Here is a 16,021-nt window from a genome sequence, read left to right as displayed (position 1 = left end):
AAACTGAGCGTTGCAGCAGCTCGGCAGCGAGAGGATGTCAGTGAGGCAAGCCGCATTTGCTCCTTTTTTAAAGCAGCAGTCTCCTATCAAGCAGCCATTCAGCCGAGGGAGACGGAGACAGGCGTCCTTGCTGCCTGGCAGCACATGTTAAAGGGCTCCGGGGTCCCTGGAGACTCCACGCTTTTGTCAGTTGCGTCGGAGCTGTCAGTCAAGCCTGGCCACCAGGCTGTGATTTCATCTGTCTGTTCTCCCCAAATAATCAGAATCAGCTGCTCTTTTCTGCCCGTTTTCATACACAGACTCGAAGGCAGAAATTTTAGCGCCGTCTATGGGGGGAAACAAAGAAAAGAAAAAAAGCCTTCCTCATTTTTTCCAACTTGTTTAGGGTAAACATTATTCTATGTCAACCTGATCTTGAGCTCCAGGTTAACTGTCTCAATAAACTTATTACAGCTATGAAATCTAACTTTGGATGTTCTGTTTACATGTTCTTAATGTTGGAATCTTAACCGATATAAAGAATAAGCCCGGCGCGGGCCGAGTGTTAACACTTTAACAGTTTTATAGTGCTAACACAGAAATTTATAACAAATGTAGAACATGACTTAATTTAAAGCAGAAAAGCAGCAACTAATGAAATTTTGATCTTTTTAAAATTTGGAATAATATCTATTACAATGGACCGCTGCCTATTAGATAGAGCAGGTCTAAAATACTCAGAAGAAAATGCAACTTAGGAAGCTGAAATGCCTATGTGCTACGGTACTTTGCAAAGCATAAATGCAGCCAATCCTGGAGCACCATGCATTATCCTTGGTACTGATTTGCTGTACCCCCAAGAGAGGAGATAAAGAAGTCTGTAGATGTTAGCTTCTGCTGTTGTGCTAAGATGGCTTCCACTGTGTGTTTAAGGAGTCCCTCCAGGATTTTGCATTTATTTATGATTATTTGCTCTCAAAAGGAGTGATTTTGATAGAAAAGGTGCTACTTTTGAAATATTTCCAAGGAGTAGTTCTTCCTCATTAAACTCCTTCCAAAATCAACACATAGAAAAAATAACTAGCAGACAGATTTAAAGAACAAATGACTCCAGATCAACACACCCTGACATAACCTTAACCCTATCCATGCTTCGTCCTTTGCGCGTATGCCAAGTGACTGTGTTACTTGGCATAAGATGTAAAATTGGCGACAAGATGGCGGCGCGTGTAGACGCTGCGGCTTGGAGCTCCCGTGTTTTCGTTTTTTTTAGCTTGTTTTTATTGATGTCTTCGCTCAACACACTACTGGAAGCCGTTACAACTTACAGCAGATTAGAACTGTGGGACATAGGAACACAGTTTGGACTTCACACACCCACCAAGCTGGACTTTATTCCTCCAGAGCTGCTACGAACACCTGGGACTATGATCATTCCCCCCATGCTGCCAAGGCGACGGAGGAGGCAGCGCAAACAAAAGAGGGGTAAGAGAGCCGGCGTGCGTGCTAGGCTACAAGCTAGCCCTCATAAACCGGCCCTCCCCAGCCTCTTCCTCGCCAATGCCAGGTCCCTCGTCAACAAAATCGACGAGATGCGACTCCGGATTATCTCTCGCCGGATGGACAGCTGTGTGACTGTTGTCACAGAGACCTGGCTGGAGGATAACATCCCGGACGCAGCGGTGGAGATAACGGGGCGCGCTCTGTTCCGGGCGGATCGGACTGCAGCTTCGGGTAAGGGCAGAGGCGGAGATTTGGCATTGTATGTACACAATGCCTGGTGTACAGCCACACACTCTGTCGGAACATTCTGCTCTCCTGACTTGGAATATCTGGCGGTGAAATGCAGACCCTTCAAGTTGGTGAGAGAACTCTCGTCCATTGTGATCGTGGCCGTCTACATACCACCGAGGGCTAATGCTAAGCTAGCATTAGAGGAGCTGTACTGCCTGATCAGCGTGCAGATGAACTCCAACCCGGAGGCGGCCGTGATTGTGGCGGGGGACTTTAATCACGTGGAACTGAAGGCTGTGTTTCCCAAATTCCACAAATCCATAAACTTTCCCACCAGAGACAATAACATTTTGGACCAGGTCTACTGCAATATCCCTGGAGCCTACAAGGCTGTAGCAGCTCCACATCTGGGCATGTCTGACCACATCTCAGTGGAGCTGATTCCTGTCTACAAGCCTCTGGCCTGCAGAACTAAGCCGACCACCAGAATAGTTCAGGTCTGGACTGAGGAGGCCTCCTCTGCACTTCAGGACTGCTCTGAGCATACAGACTGGAGTGTGTTCAGGGACGGCGCAGACTTGGAGGAATACTCATCGTCTGTTCTGTCCTATGTTCAGTTCTGCACCGACGCTGTCCTCCCTGTTAAGACCATAAAAGTGTTTCCAAACCAGAAACCATGGCTGGACAGCACAGTACGGGCCCTGCTGAAAGCCCGGGATGCTGCCTACAGGTCTGGAGACAGGTTGGCTTATAGCAGGGCCCGGTCGGAATTGAAAAAAGGTATTAAGCAGGCCAAGCTCCAGTACAAACAGCAGATTGAGGAACATTTCATCAACAACAACCCCCGAAGCATGTGGAGAGGCATTAGAACCATGACGGATTACAAACACAGCACTCAGCTGACCTGCCGCGACCCCACCCTGCCTGACACCTTAAACAGTTTCTTTGCCCGCTTTGACACGGCGGGCAGCAGAGAAGCCGTACATCTACCCCAACTGGAAGAGCAGCACCAGCCCCTCGTCTTACAGAAGCATCAGGTGACGTCCACCCTGAGGAGGATCAACACCCACAAAGCTCCAGGACCGGACAAGGTGTCAGGCCAGACGCTGAAAACCTGCGCCGACCAGCTGGCAGGAGTGTTTCTGGACATTTTCAATCTGTCCCTGCAGCTCGCCACGGTTCCTGAGTGTCTCAAGTCTTCCACCATCATCCCTGTACCGAAGAAGAGGTCCATCACCAGCCTGAACGATTACCGGCCCGTCGCTCTGACCCCGGTGATCATGAAGTGCTTTGAGAGGATTCTTCTGAGGTACATCAGAGACTTCATCCCCGCAAACCTGGACAGCCTTCAGTTCGCCTACAGAGCGAACCGGTCAACAGAGGATGCTGTCTCCATCACTCTGCACACAGCCCTGACCCATCTGCAGCATCCCAACACCTACATCAGGATGCTATTTGTAGACTTCAGCTCAGCATTTAATACCGTCATCCCAGACAAGCTGGTGCTGAAGCTACTCGAGGTGGGGCTGCCCGCTTCACTGTGCCACTGGATCAGAGACTTCCTCACCAACAGGCCTCAGGTGGTGAGAATAAGTGGCTCAACATCGTCCCCACTGGTCCTCAACACAGGCACGCCGCAGGGCTGTGTGCTCAGCCCAGCTCTCTTCACCCTGTTTACACACGACTGCGTGGCCATCCACCCCACCAACACAGTCGTGAAGTACGCGGACGACGCAACAGTAGTGGGTCTCATTTCAGACAACAACGAGACCCACTACAGAGAGGAGATTCTGCAGCTCACTCAGTGGTGTTCAGCCAACAACTTGGTGCTGAACACAGGGAAGACCAAGGAGGTCATTGTGGATTACAGAAGGTCCAGGAGGACGGATCACACTCCCCTTCTCATAGATGGAGAAGTGGTGGAACGTGTGGACAACATCAAGTTCCTGGGCCTCCACATCACTTCTGACCTCTCCTGGAACACAAACACCTCCCACCTGGTGAAGAAAGCACAACAAAGGCTCTTCTTCCTCAGGAAACTGAGACGGGCTGGACTTTCCTCACGGCTGCTCGTGAACTTTTACAGGGCGATGATCGAGAGCATCCTCTGCCTCAACATGACTGTGTGGTATGGTAGCTGCACAGCATTGGAGAGGAAACAACTGACACGGGTGGTGAGAACAGCACAAGGCATTGTGGGATGCCCCCTCCCAGGCCTGGACTCCATTTACACAGACCGGGTCAAGAAGAGAGCTGGATCCATAGCGATGGATTCCAGCCACCCGGGCCACAGACTGTTTGTGCCGCTGCCATCAGGCAAGCGGTACAGGAATATACGGACTACAACAAATAGACTGAGAAACAGTTTCTTCCCCACAGCCGTCAGAGCCATTACTCCCTGCCGCCCCCCCTCTCACACATATCATAACCTCGCAGTCACACATACACATCCCCCACCCCCACACAGCCATATTGTTCTGCACTTTGCACTGTCACATTATCTGTACTTTGCCATAATTGGACCTGCTGCTACTTCTTTGGTGTGGTTGAGGGCCTTTAGTTAATTTAGTTGTATATATTGTTATTATTATTATTGTGTGTTTGCTTATTTATACTGTATATATTTGACATTTTGCTCGGGAGCTGCAATGGAAATTTTGTTGAATTCTGTTCAATGACAATAAATGCTATCTATCTATCTATCTATCTATCTATCTATCTATCTATCTATCTATCTATCTATCTATCTATCTATCTATCTATCTATCTATCTACCCACCATATCAAGCATGGACCATTGTCATAATAATAAACTGGCTTTTCTTTTTCTTCTAACCACAACACCATAATGATGATCAGAGTTGAAGCATCCATGTTTGCCTTGACTCGAGAAATGTAGTCTTAAAAAACCTGTTCTGTCTGTCTTCAGTGCTGTTCAGGGTCTCGGGGACTTTGATTTGTATCAGCCCGCTGTCTGTGAAAGGAGACTTGTTCATGGACAGATTTACTCCCCTGAACAGTGCTGGCAGCAAACCTCAGATGAACCACGTTGTGTGTTCTTAATAAGCTGTTGAAGGCAGCGCTGTGAGCAGATGCCTCTGGGCTCTCTGTGACTCAGGGTCACTCGGTTTGTCAGCGCTCCTACTAGATGGAGGACCTTGAAAGTCCTGCTGTCCAGAGCTGTCAGAAGATTTTTCTTTTTTTTCTCTCTTAAAAGCAGAATTAAGAAGAAGGTTTTCTGCAGAGGAAATTTGGGCAACATATTAGATATTCAAGCTCTGGTCTGTGTGTGGTCTCTTTCTGACTGTGCCAACATGCACTTTGTATCTCAGGTTTCAAGAGCTCCCGTGTCAACAGGTGTTTTCTATGTCCTCCATCTGGACTGACTGATTTCAAATTCTTCTGAAGTCTCTCTAAAACTATTACCAGACTCAAAAGCTGGTTCAGTCATCTTTGTGAATGTCTGAAACATGAAACATGTTGTTCATTGTTTTTTCAATAGTCTGGAAAATAAAAAAAATAAAAGGCTATGCAGGAAACCTTCAAAATGCTGAGGGTAGCTGATGTGGAGTATGCGTTTTAGTTGGTAGAAGGAAGAAGTTTACACTTCTTCTTGCTTTTTTCTTTTCATTATTTCTTTTAGTTCACAATATTTGCCAGTATCATAGCAATATATATATATATTTTTACATATTGCAGCCCTAATTTTAATGGCATTCCTCTGAATGTATTTTATTTTCCAAACCTCTGTTATCATGGAGTACAAGAAGTAACTAAATGATGATTAATATCTGTTTCACTTCTAACAAAATTTATACTTGATATTTTAAGATGGGGGGGGGGGATTATTAGAACCACTCCTGTCTACTGAAGACAGGTTTAGCCCTAGTTGGCAGCAGAATGGGTGGGGCATGTATGACCAGTCTCCTGACATTATGTGCCTGTTAAAAATTAAACAGGAAGAGCATTAATAATTTCCCATGATCTTATTTCTGCATGTATAGCTGTCTGAGGGATTCTATATTCAAAATGGAAGCAGTACAGAACCTAGAAGATCTCTATTATTCTCCTAAAACAACAACCTACTATGTTTATCTTCAATCTGGTTTAGCAGTAATAAATATCTATATTTAATACGCTGTTAAATACTGAATATATTCTTGATTTGTTTTGTTTTTTCTTTTTTAAGAGCAATACAAAGAAGACTATTCCTTAATTGTCTGTTATGCTTGCATAGTGAAAATGCAGTCTATTTTGCAGCTACCTAGAGTTTGTATTAATATCCTGATTTAATTTTTCAGTCCTTTTTTTTCAGATTTGTTCCTTTTTGTGTCATGTCCCCAGTTCTTGTGTTTTAAGTCTGTGTAGTTTGACCCCAGCAGTGCTTGATGTGGCTGAGTCTAATGGAGGAGTATAAATGACATCCTGTCTCCTTGCCAGACTCTGAATCAGTCCAGTGTGGCTGCTGGCATCGCCAAGGAAACAAGTGCGTGATCGAGCTGCTGATGCTCAGTTCTGTCAAAGTGGGCAGTGGGCACCCTGCAGAATTGCACAACAAAGACGAACATGGCATATACATCTATTCACCTGCCTAGGCATTGGTGAATAGATGCAGCACTGAACTTAAGTGCAGCACTGAACTTCTCCCTTTTTAGGAAACTGGGTTTGTGTAGGCCCTAGAAATCTTTGAACATGCTTGAATTTCAATTGGGTGTTTTCAAGTGCTTGATTTCTGTATTAAGTCCTCGACAGTGCTTGATATTCAAACTTCACAGTTTAGTAGTAAAGTAAAATCTAATGTTTGGTTTCAACTGCAAATAGTTTTTCAAATTTAGACTTTTACCGTATCTTCCGCACTATAAGGTGCACCACATTATAAGGCGCACCTTCAATGAATGGCCTATTTTAAAACTTTTTTCATATATAAGGCGCACTGCATTATAAGGCGCATAGAATAGACGCTACAGTAGAGGCTGGGGTTACGTTATGCATCCATTAGATGGAACTGCGATAAAGGGAATGTCAACAAAATAGTCAGATAGGTCAGTCAAACTTTATTAATAGATTACAAACCAGCGTTCTGACAACTCCGTTCATTCCCAAAAATGAATAAACAGCTGTTTTATTATTTTCCCCGAGGTAAAGTAAGTGACGTGGTATTTTTGTGACACAGTTTATCTTTTAACAACAGCAAGGTATAACATATAGTGGAGGGGAACGTTTCCTCGATTCAATAAACACGTAAAAAACAGTCTGATACTGTTACGGTAAATCAAACGTTAGTGCAATCACAATATATATCCTCTTCCGCACCATTGATTCGTTCATGTTAAATTCTCTTGCTGCTGCTCTATTCCCGTGTTCTACTGCGTGACTCATCGCCTTGAGCTTAAACTCTGCGTCGTAAGCGTGTCTCTTAATAGGAGCCATTTTGGGGTCTTTACACAAAACCCAGCGTGGACCGCGCGCTTCTTCTTCTACGGGGGAAAATGAAGTCGGCGGCTGCTTACCGTAGTTGCGAGACCTGTTGTGGCTCAATATTGGTCCGTATATAAGGCCACCGGATTATAAGGCGCACTGTCGGCTTTTGAGAAAATTGAAGGTTTTTAGGTGCTCCTTATAGTGCGGAAAATAAGGCAATCAGATATTTTCCACACATCTAATTAAAAGATGTAGATAGATTATATTTTTTTCTCACTGTCTTAAGTTAAATCAGACTCAACTTTTCCTGTTTTAGGTCAGTTAGAATCACCAAAATTGTTTCTATTTGCTAAAAAACAGAAAACCAGGGATGGTGTCAAGACCGGTTCTTCCAAGACCAAGACCAGACCCTCCAGGTCCAAGACCTTGGTCTGGTCTGATTTTGGTCTAGACAGGCCAAGACCAGACATTCCAAGGTCAAGTCCAAAACAGATCTTCTAAGACCAAGGATAAGACCAGACTGCTCGAGACCAAAACCAGACTTTCCAAGACCAAGAACAGATCAACAAAGGTGGAAAAATATTTCAGAACTTTTCTTTTTGTACACCAAAAAAAATGCAAAAATTTATCAAAAAACGGTTAATTATGCAACCAAAAATACTTGTTGGTATTAAACTAATAATGGTCGTAAAAATTGGCAAGAAATTTTTAGAGACATTTTTTTGTAACTTTCCGTATTTTAGCATTCAATTCTGAGCATGAAGCTCATTTACCTAACCACAAGTTGTTTGGATTGTTTCAATGTAATGAATATTTATTATTCCTAATGGCTCAAAGAGTTGTACATTAAACAACTTTATTAAAATTGTGAAATATTTAGTTAAATTAGTATCTTGTTCTTGGACCAGTCAGTTATATAGAGTGTGTATGTTAGAGGGACATTTCAGAACATAAAATGCCATATTTTAGTTTACCCTAAATCTAGAATAACATCACACACTATTAAAAATGGTATGAAATGATGCGCAATAGTGAATTGAAACTTTTCTTTATTTTCTTTTATTTTTTTGCGTTAATTCATTTATATTGTTTTTATCTCCAAAGTCTGGTGCTTTGAATTTTATCGTGGATAAAGTGTACAAATACTGTGTAAAGTATTTCAGGAGAAGTACTGAAAATCATATCCATCTTTACTTGAGAGTCCTGCAGTGTTACTGGACCTGTTGACCATCTATAACTCAGACTCCAGCTGGATTATGCTGCAGTCTCACAGGTCACACAGACTTTAAAGAAGCAGCTGGAGCCGGCCGGGCAGGTCCGGGTCACCCTCGGCGCCACACCTGTACATCTCAGAGTTCTACATGAAAAACACACCGATCACATCTGCCGTGGCCAGCTGTTTCTATTTTCATACGTTTAGCTTTGCTACTTAGCAGAATATTTACACTTACCTCAGGGTTTGGCAAAGAATACCGCATATGCAAAAAGCAGAACAGTTTTTAATTCTCCCTTTAAAAAAGAAAGATCTGCATCACAAAAGGACGCAGGCAATATTTCCACATCTTTGTAAATGAATAGCTCTGACAAGCGGCACGGTGAAGCAAAATGCAGATCTGCAGCTTAGCATTGATTTCTCAGTTTGGGCTCATCAGAGCCGGAGCAGCTGATGAGATCATGACAGGCAGCAAAGCAAAGAAGCCGTGGGCTTGGAAGCGGAAAGTAAACACGCCTTGAAGAAGAACACTGCCATCTGCATTATGACACAATAAAAGGAATGATTAAATTGCTATTGCTGTACATAAGTGGATGATGAGGAAGATGTGAGTCATGATTGTAAACAGCCCTACAGAGTGTAAAAACCATTTAAAATCAACAAACTACTTGATGTATTTGAGTTGTATATTAATGCTAATGTGTCTAACGACTGCCTGGATTCCACTGCAGATTTGATCATATTTATTACACGTATCATAATGATGATAATCTTTAAAGTTGAGTTTAGCAATGTTGGTTTGTTGATATCTTCTTTCCTTTCCAGGCCACAATTGGAATCGACTTCCTGTCCAAAACAATGTACTTGGAAGATCGAACGGTAAGGACCTTCGTTACGTCTGATTAATGTCATGAAAAGATGTGAAAACGTTGTTTCCCAGTAGCAGCGGCTTTCTCCGTTGATGGTTTTGTGGCGTTAGTTAACAATAATGTATATGCATTCAGACTGTTGAGCAGCGCTGAGGGAACAGCATGTCATCTTTCTGTGCTGCGTAGGTGGATACAATGAAATCTGCCGTTTTGCTGTCTGCAAAAAAGCACAAAAAAGCAGTACAACCTTGGAAATGACGGATCTGTTTGTCTGAATAATGCCCTGTTGTTAATCTTGCTTTTGTTGTGTTATCAGTGACTGAGTGTGTGTGTGCGGAGGGAGCCAGCTGATTCGAGGCTCTCTGACTGTCTCAATAATCTTCCCCTCCTCAGCGTTCTCTCTCTGAACCCCAGGTGAGGTTGCAGCTTTGGGACACAGCAGGACAAGAGCGCTTCAGAAGCCTCATCCCCAGTTATATACGGGACTCCACCGTGGCCGTGGTGGTCTACGACATTACAAGTCAGTGTCCCAGATGACAGCTTTTCCATTTCACTCTGTGCTCCTTATTGGAGTCTTTTTATGGCTGTGTGTTTCTGTCGCACATGATGAGTTTTACAGAAGGCTCACATTGAGCTCACTAAAACTGAAGGAGATTGACTCTGGAGATTGTTGTTACAGACAGAACGACAGGATTACTACATAGGAAATGTATGAAAAGTGTTTCCAAGGTTTGGGTAAGGTGGCGAAAAAAGAAAAATGTGTACAGAGAACAGTTTGATTTACCAGACTTTTCATATTCTGAAAGACAAATAACTCATTTAAGTTTGGATTTAAATGGGCAGTATTTTAATAAATCTACTTTTTTAAGCTTTATGTCATAATATGTCATTCTCTCATCAAAAACATGCCCGGAGTGTTGCTTTGATCCTTTCATGCATGCTTGAGAAATCCTTGAATCTCATGGCAACCATTCAGCTGTAACAAACACCTGGTTGGACCTAGCTCCTCCTACAAAGATGTAGCTCCTCCTCAGAGCAGCAATTAGTAAACATCTGGTGGAACTCACATCAGCTGAGTTCATTATAGAAGTAACCCTGCTAAAAACGAGGTAAGAAGGTAACTAGAGAACAGATGTGATGACGGCCTGAAGGTGGAGTTGCAGACAGAGGCAGAGGCCCAATTTCAAGAGGCTCAATTTAAATTAGAACGTAAAATTTCTTTTCAGTCATATTTGATATATGCAGCATTTTTATAACAACTGAAGGTAATATAGTTAATTGTTATAAAATAATTCTATGTGGCTGTAAAATGCATAATACTGCCTCTTTAAACGTAAATGAGTTTTTTTATCTTTGATTTGCTTTGTCACACCATTTCACTTAATTTTATAAACAACTTCAACTTTAAAAACTGGTGTTTGTTAAATTTCTACAAACAAAATAAAATAAAGATACATAAGTTTAAAGACTCTGCTCTATAAAGCAGAGCATACCCTAACATTTGATAAATACAGGAGTCACAGAATTTGAAGACTACAACCTTTGAAATGTTTTAATTTGAAATTAAGTTAGCATCTTTATCTTTAGCTTCCACTAAATACTGTGTTGGTTAAGTTCTTTAGCTTTAGCCAAACTAACGTTTTAGTTAGCAAAAAGATTGAGCTTCTCCACCTCCTCCCAGTGCTATTATTGTTGTCAGGAAAAATGCACCACTCCCAGTCAGAAACAACCAATCAAAGCCAGAAGGTCAATCATGCTCATGTATGCACTGCTCACTGTGCTAAATGTGGAGAAACAACTTACAGTAACATATTAGTAAATTATTTATCTGCCGTCATTGCCATGCTAACTATCCTTAGCATTTATGGCATGCTATGTTGTGGTGAACCAGCTGTAGCGTAGCAGAGAGCAAGTGGAGGGTGTGAGTAGCTTGCACATGTGGATGATTGACGGCACTAAGAACCTCCTCCTGGCTCTGGTTGGTTTTGACCAGAAGTGGTGTATTTCCGCAGTTGGCCACAGGGAGACGGGAGAGGAGGTTGTATTTTTTTTTTTTTTTCACTGATTATCTGTCTCATACTACGTTGTCACGACATAATGACAATTTTAACAAATATGTAAAGAAAAAAACCCATATTTTTTATAAAAGTTAGATACTGCAGCTTTACTGCGATGTGAATGTTCTGGAATGACACACTAAGATGAGGGAACATGATGAGGAACATTTGTTACCAAGGTTTCAACAGTAGCGTTTTCCCCCCCACCATTTTCTATACTTTCCATGTTAGTTTACAGCAGTGGGAGGACTGGTGCTGCTGCATCGTTTATCACCTCAGCTATTCAGTGTCATCTCACCCCTCTTTCTCCCCACAGATGTCAATTCCTTCCAGCAGACATCAAAATGGATCGACGACGTGAGAACAGAACGAGGAAGTGATGTCATCATCATGCTTGTTGGCAATAAAACAGACTTGGCAGACAAGAGGTATGTAGTTCCATCCCCTCCTGCCAGCTAACTCCAGCATCTCGTTTCGTGCCCCGACGCCATGGCAACTATGAGGTGCAGCGACTGTCTGAAGGCACATTCAGCTGAACAGCAAGAACAAAGCAGACTGACACCACTGCCTGCATTCACACAACACAGGGTCTAGATGCTTCGCTGGGGTGTACATCTGTGTATTAATGAGAAATGATGTGGATGCATATGAATTTAATGTTACAGTCCAAGCAATGCAGGAAGATATGCGAGCACTTACTGTCGCTACATAATCACATTCTGCAATGAACACAGTCATTAGCTTTATGGGGTGAATTAAATCTACTTTCATTGTTGTGATGTTTGGAACTCAGCCGATTCTCATTGGAGCGACTCGGGTCAGACCACCTGCTTTGAAATAAGCAAATCATGATTATGAAATGTTTTATCCCTCAGCACATCCTATTTATGTGACTGTGTGATTTGTATAGTCATCAAAAAAGAAAAAAATGGAAATGCCGATGATACAAGATTCATAATGAAGCCAAAATAGGGGGAGAAAAGAAGTCTGTTTAAAGATACTGAAGGGAAAATAAACTAAGGAATGATGGAAAACGGAAACTTACATTATTAGGAACAATACAATATAGCAGGAACTGAACCATAAAATAGGTTGTGCTGGCTAAATGTATTGATGGTGCATGTGTACAAAATGTAGGCTACAGGCAGACTTCATACACAAAGGAATCAATGCAAAGAAAGATGGAAATAATCCTTTTTAGTTCAGTGGTGAAATTGTTTCTTTGCCTGAAATCTGCTAAAACCTACAGAACCTCACAAAACAACCTGTCAAGAAAATTGGTCGAGGTTTCATACTTTGACGCCCTTATTGTTTCTTTGGGCTGTGATGGTAGTAATGATCTTATTTATAGTGGGCTTTACAGGGTATTGAGTAACATAAAATCCTAAAATAAAGTTAATAAAAATGACACACAAATCAATGATGCCCTAAAAACACTTTTGAAACAGGTTTGTTTTGACAAATGATTTGAGTACAAATAGTTCTGGACTGGTTCAGGGTGGGACAGAAGTTGCATGAAGACTCTGTGACATATTTTGGTCCAATCATTAACATATTGGATTTCTTGCAGTTGACTTAGAGAAAATTGGCCTCATCCGTCGTTTTACGTCAGTCGGTGAGAATAGAGTGGGTTGTGGATCTGGTGGGGAAGTGGCTAAAAAGAAGAACATAAGGAATAAGACATTGAGAAAACTGAGCACAGGGCCTTGGGGTTTGCCATTTTAGGAAAAAGGAAGAGTAGAAAATGCAAGGGTAGACATTTTTTATTAAATCCTGTTTGAAGACAAAAACAAAAAAAGGACAAAATGAGGACACCAACATGTACTGGCAAACTATGCATTGATGTGCCATCAGCAAGAAAACGGATTTAACAGAAAGGTAGTTTATACGTGATGGATCTTCATCGTACACAAAACGTTTATTAGATTCATGCTTTACATTCTCCATGTATCTCCATATTGTCTCATTAGTATTATATGGATGCTGGAAAGTGCTTCCATTATTGCATTCTTCCTCTGAACTGTGGAGCTTTACTGAATGTCACGTTCGCTACAGAAAAATCCATCCTTGCGAGGTAAGTAATCTCATTGGTACAAAATGCATTAATTTCCCTGGCGAGGGTCAACAGCTCGGAGCTGCAGAGAAATTCCCCTGGAGCTTTACTTCAGAGTATGTCAAGAACTGAAAGGGAATCAGGAAAAATGCTGATGGCGGCAGTTTCTTGAATGCGTCTCACCGGAGCTGCCAATAAAAGTTCACCGTTTCTATAGCAAAAGATGAATGAAAAGCTTTGGTTTTATAGGAGGTGTTGGTAGGAGAGGACCACTCATTGTTATGAGTGGTCCCAAATACACACCACGTATTTGGGTTGAATAACATTTAGAAAATGAGCTGTTTGATTTTAATCAGAGTTTCTTGTTGGACTTTTTCCAGTTTTTCATGGTTAATTTGGTTTGCTCTTAATGTGGCCTGAATATTAAAGCTGCAGCAAAGAAATAAATTCTGTTTACTGCATTAAGGTCACATCAGCGTCCTCCTTTAATCTCCCTCTTTGAGAGGGGAAATGAGCCTTGTTGCTGTGTTGACCGGACAAACTGACAGATGTTTAGCTAAATCAGCGCAGAAAAATTATAATGGTCCATCAGTGCTCCAGCTGAAGCAAATGTTTTCTTAACCAATCATTCTAAATCTTAATAACGAGCTTATTATTCAGCTTTCTGCAGAGGAAGGCCTCATTAGTATCAGGAAACAGTGCTGATAGGAACATTCGTGCAAATGTTTAGAAGGTGTGTTCAGGCTCTTGAGTCACATCAAATTAACAATTTTTCAAAATGTCAGTCAAAGAGTGAGAGACGGTCAGATTTCTGCATCATAAATTATCAAATTATGCTCAGTTTCCTTTCACACCATCTGTATGTAGCGCCTTTTTAATTTTTTGTTTCCCTGTTGCAGTATTGTAGAATTTACACATACTGTATGTATAAATCACTTGGGAACAAAGCATTTCAGAGAGTTTTTTCCTTTTGTTTTGGTTTTGGTTTTGCTCACTGGGGTGTGGTGGAGCTTTTCACAATGCTCAGTGCTTAGGGGAGTATGCACAGTGTAGGAGCTGCAGATCTGCTGGAGCTCAGCATGTGGGGAATCTTGTGTGCACCATGCAGCGGGAGGCAGGAGCCAAGCAAAGACTGGTGAGCTGCACACCGACAAGGAGAAGCCCCACGGTATCCAGCTCGTTGCATTTTTGCGGTTTTCTTTTCTATACTTGCTCCTGAACGGCTACCACAACATTTTGGGTGATTAGCTAGTAGAAGAGTTTCTTCTTCTCATGAACAAATGGACTGTTAAGCGGAAGAAGCACAATTTTGCAGCTACTATGCCATGATTTTCACATTACTACCACAAGGTTTTAATGTACAACATGAGGTAGCAGATACATGTGAACGAGGGGAAAAATTAATGCCTGGTTTCCAAAATCTTTGATGAATAAAAAGTGTGGTGCCAGTTTATATTTTACCCTCTTTAGTCAAAACTCAATATATGTGTTCCATATCAGTATATTGATAAAAGAAATATGAAGAATTGCAGACTGGTGGTGTGATCTTAACTGTTTTCACTCCGTGTAATGTTTTTTTTTTTCTTTTTTTTAAGCAGGAAAGAGGCACAGCGGCAAAACCTGAAACAGCTGCTGTGCAAGTTACTCAACAGGTTGTTGCTAGGTAACCAATGAGTACGTGAGCCACCAGTCTAGCTTAGCTCGCTGAGAGAGGTTGAGTGGCTAAAGGCTTTCCTCTGTCTACATCTCCCAGAATGCTGTGCGGTTCTGCATCGGAGTTCAGTGAATATTCTATATATTGAATATTCTATCAGATTATCTATAGACGCCAATCATGTCTATCGTGATATATATTGTTATTGACTTATTGTCCAGTCCTAAAAGTTGGCATTACCACTGTTAGCTGCAATTACAGCAGCAAGTCTTAAGGTATTCGTCTCTACTGCACGATTCTGCCACCACCATGTTTCACTGCTGAGATGGAGTGATTAGGGTCATGGTCAGAGTTTTGCATTCATGTCAGGAAGTTCGTAGTAGTAAGGTTCAGCTTGAAATGTAAGCAAGCTTAAGGAGCTGACAATCTCCATGATTTTATTTAGAAAATGTTGATCCTGACCTTTACTTAGAAATCTGCAAAAGGTCATCTAGTCCAGTAACACTGCTGCTTCTAACCCAAAATGATAAAACAGTAACTTTGTTGTAATTTGGGGAACCTTTGTGTTATCTGCTCAAAATCTCTCTTGCCTAAAATATCTGGTGAAGTAATAGAAAATGTGTCCTTTTAGAAAATTTCTTACATAACTGTACTGACCTCCAACTTCATTTTAAATACCTCACTGATACTGAAAACTGTTAATATGCAGGCTTCCTTCCTCTTGAACAGCATTCCATCCTAATCCTACCCTAATGACGCTTGGCATGGAGTGTTCACAGATCAGGAAAACGTAGGATGTTTGCATTTTTCCGATTTACTGATCAGGTTGAAAATTGATCAATCGAAAATTTTTAAGACGGTGCCAGAATAGCTTTTAAAGGGACGTGTTGTACAAAATTCACCTTTTGCGTGTTTTTGTTCCTCCATTTGGGTTTCTGCTGCTTCTAAAAATGGCCCAAACGCTTAAAAATAAAAATAAAAAAATAAACAACGTTTTTTGGCAATAAGTTTATTTGGTGTGTGGAAAATGACCCGTTTCAA

At 41.8% G+C, this 16,021-nt stretch overlaps 1 protein-coding gene across 2 annotated transcripts in view; it reads left to right on the top strand.

The window, feature by feature from the left end:
- The window catches only part of rab6ba (RAB6B, member RAS oncogene family a), a 70,140-nt gene that overhangs the window by 38,963 nt on the left and 15,156 nt on the right, over positions 1–16,021 (top strand). The window contains exons 3-5 of one of the 2 annotated variants that reach the window (XM_028028526.1): positions 9,173–9,226; positions 9,610–9,736; positions 11,590–11,701. In XM_028028526.1, coding sequence (XP_027884327.1) covers positions 9,173–9,226; positions 9,610–9,736; positions 11,590–11,701 — 293 coding nt within the window. The remainder of the gene's footprint in view (positions 1–9,172; positions 9,227–9,609; positions 9,737–11,589; positions 11,702–16,021) is intronic. The other variant, XM_028028527.1, reaches the window with a different exon arrangement.

Source organism: Xiphophorus couchianus, chromosome 9 (genome assembly GCF_001444195.1).
Source record: "Xiphophorus couchianus chromosome 9, X_couchianus-1.0, whole genome shotgun sequence".
Taxonomy (NCBI): Eukaryota; Metazoa; Chordata; class Actinopteri; order Cyprinodontiformes; family Poeciliidae; genus Xiphophorus; species Xiphophorus couchianus.
The sequence above is the reverse complement of the archived record's forward strand: the minus strand, read 5'-3'. Positions and strand labels throughout refer to the sequence as shown.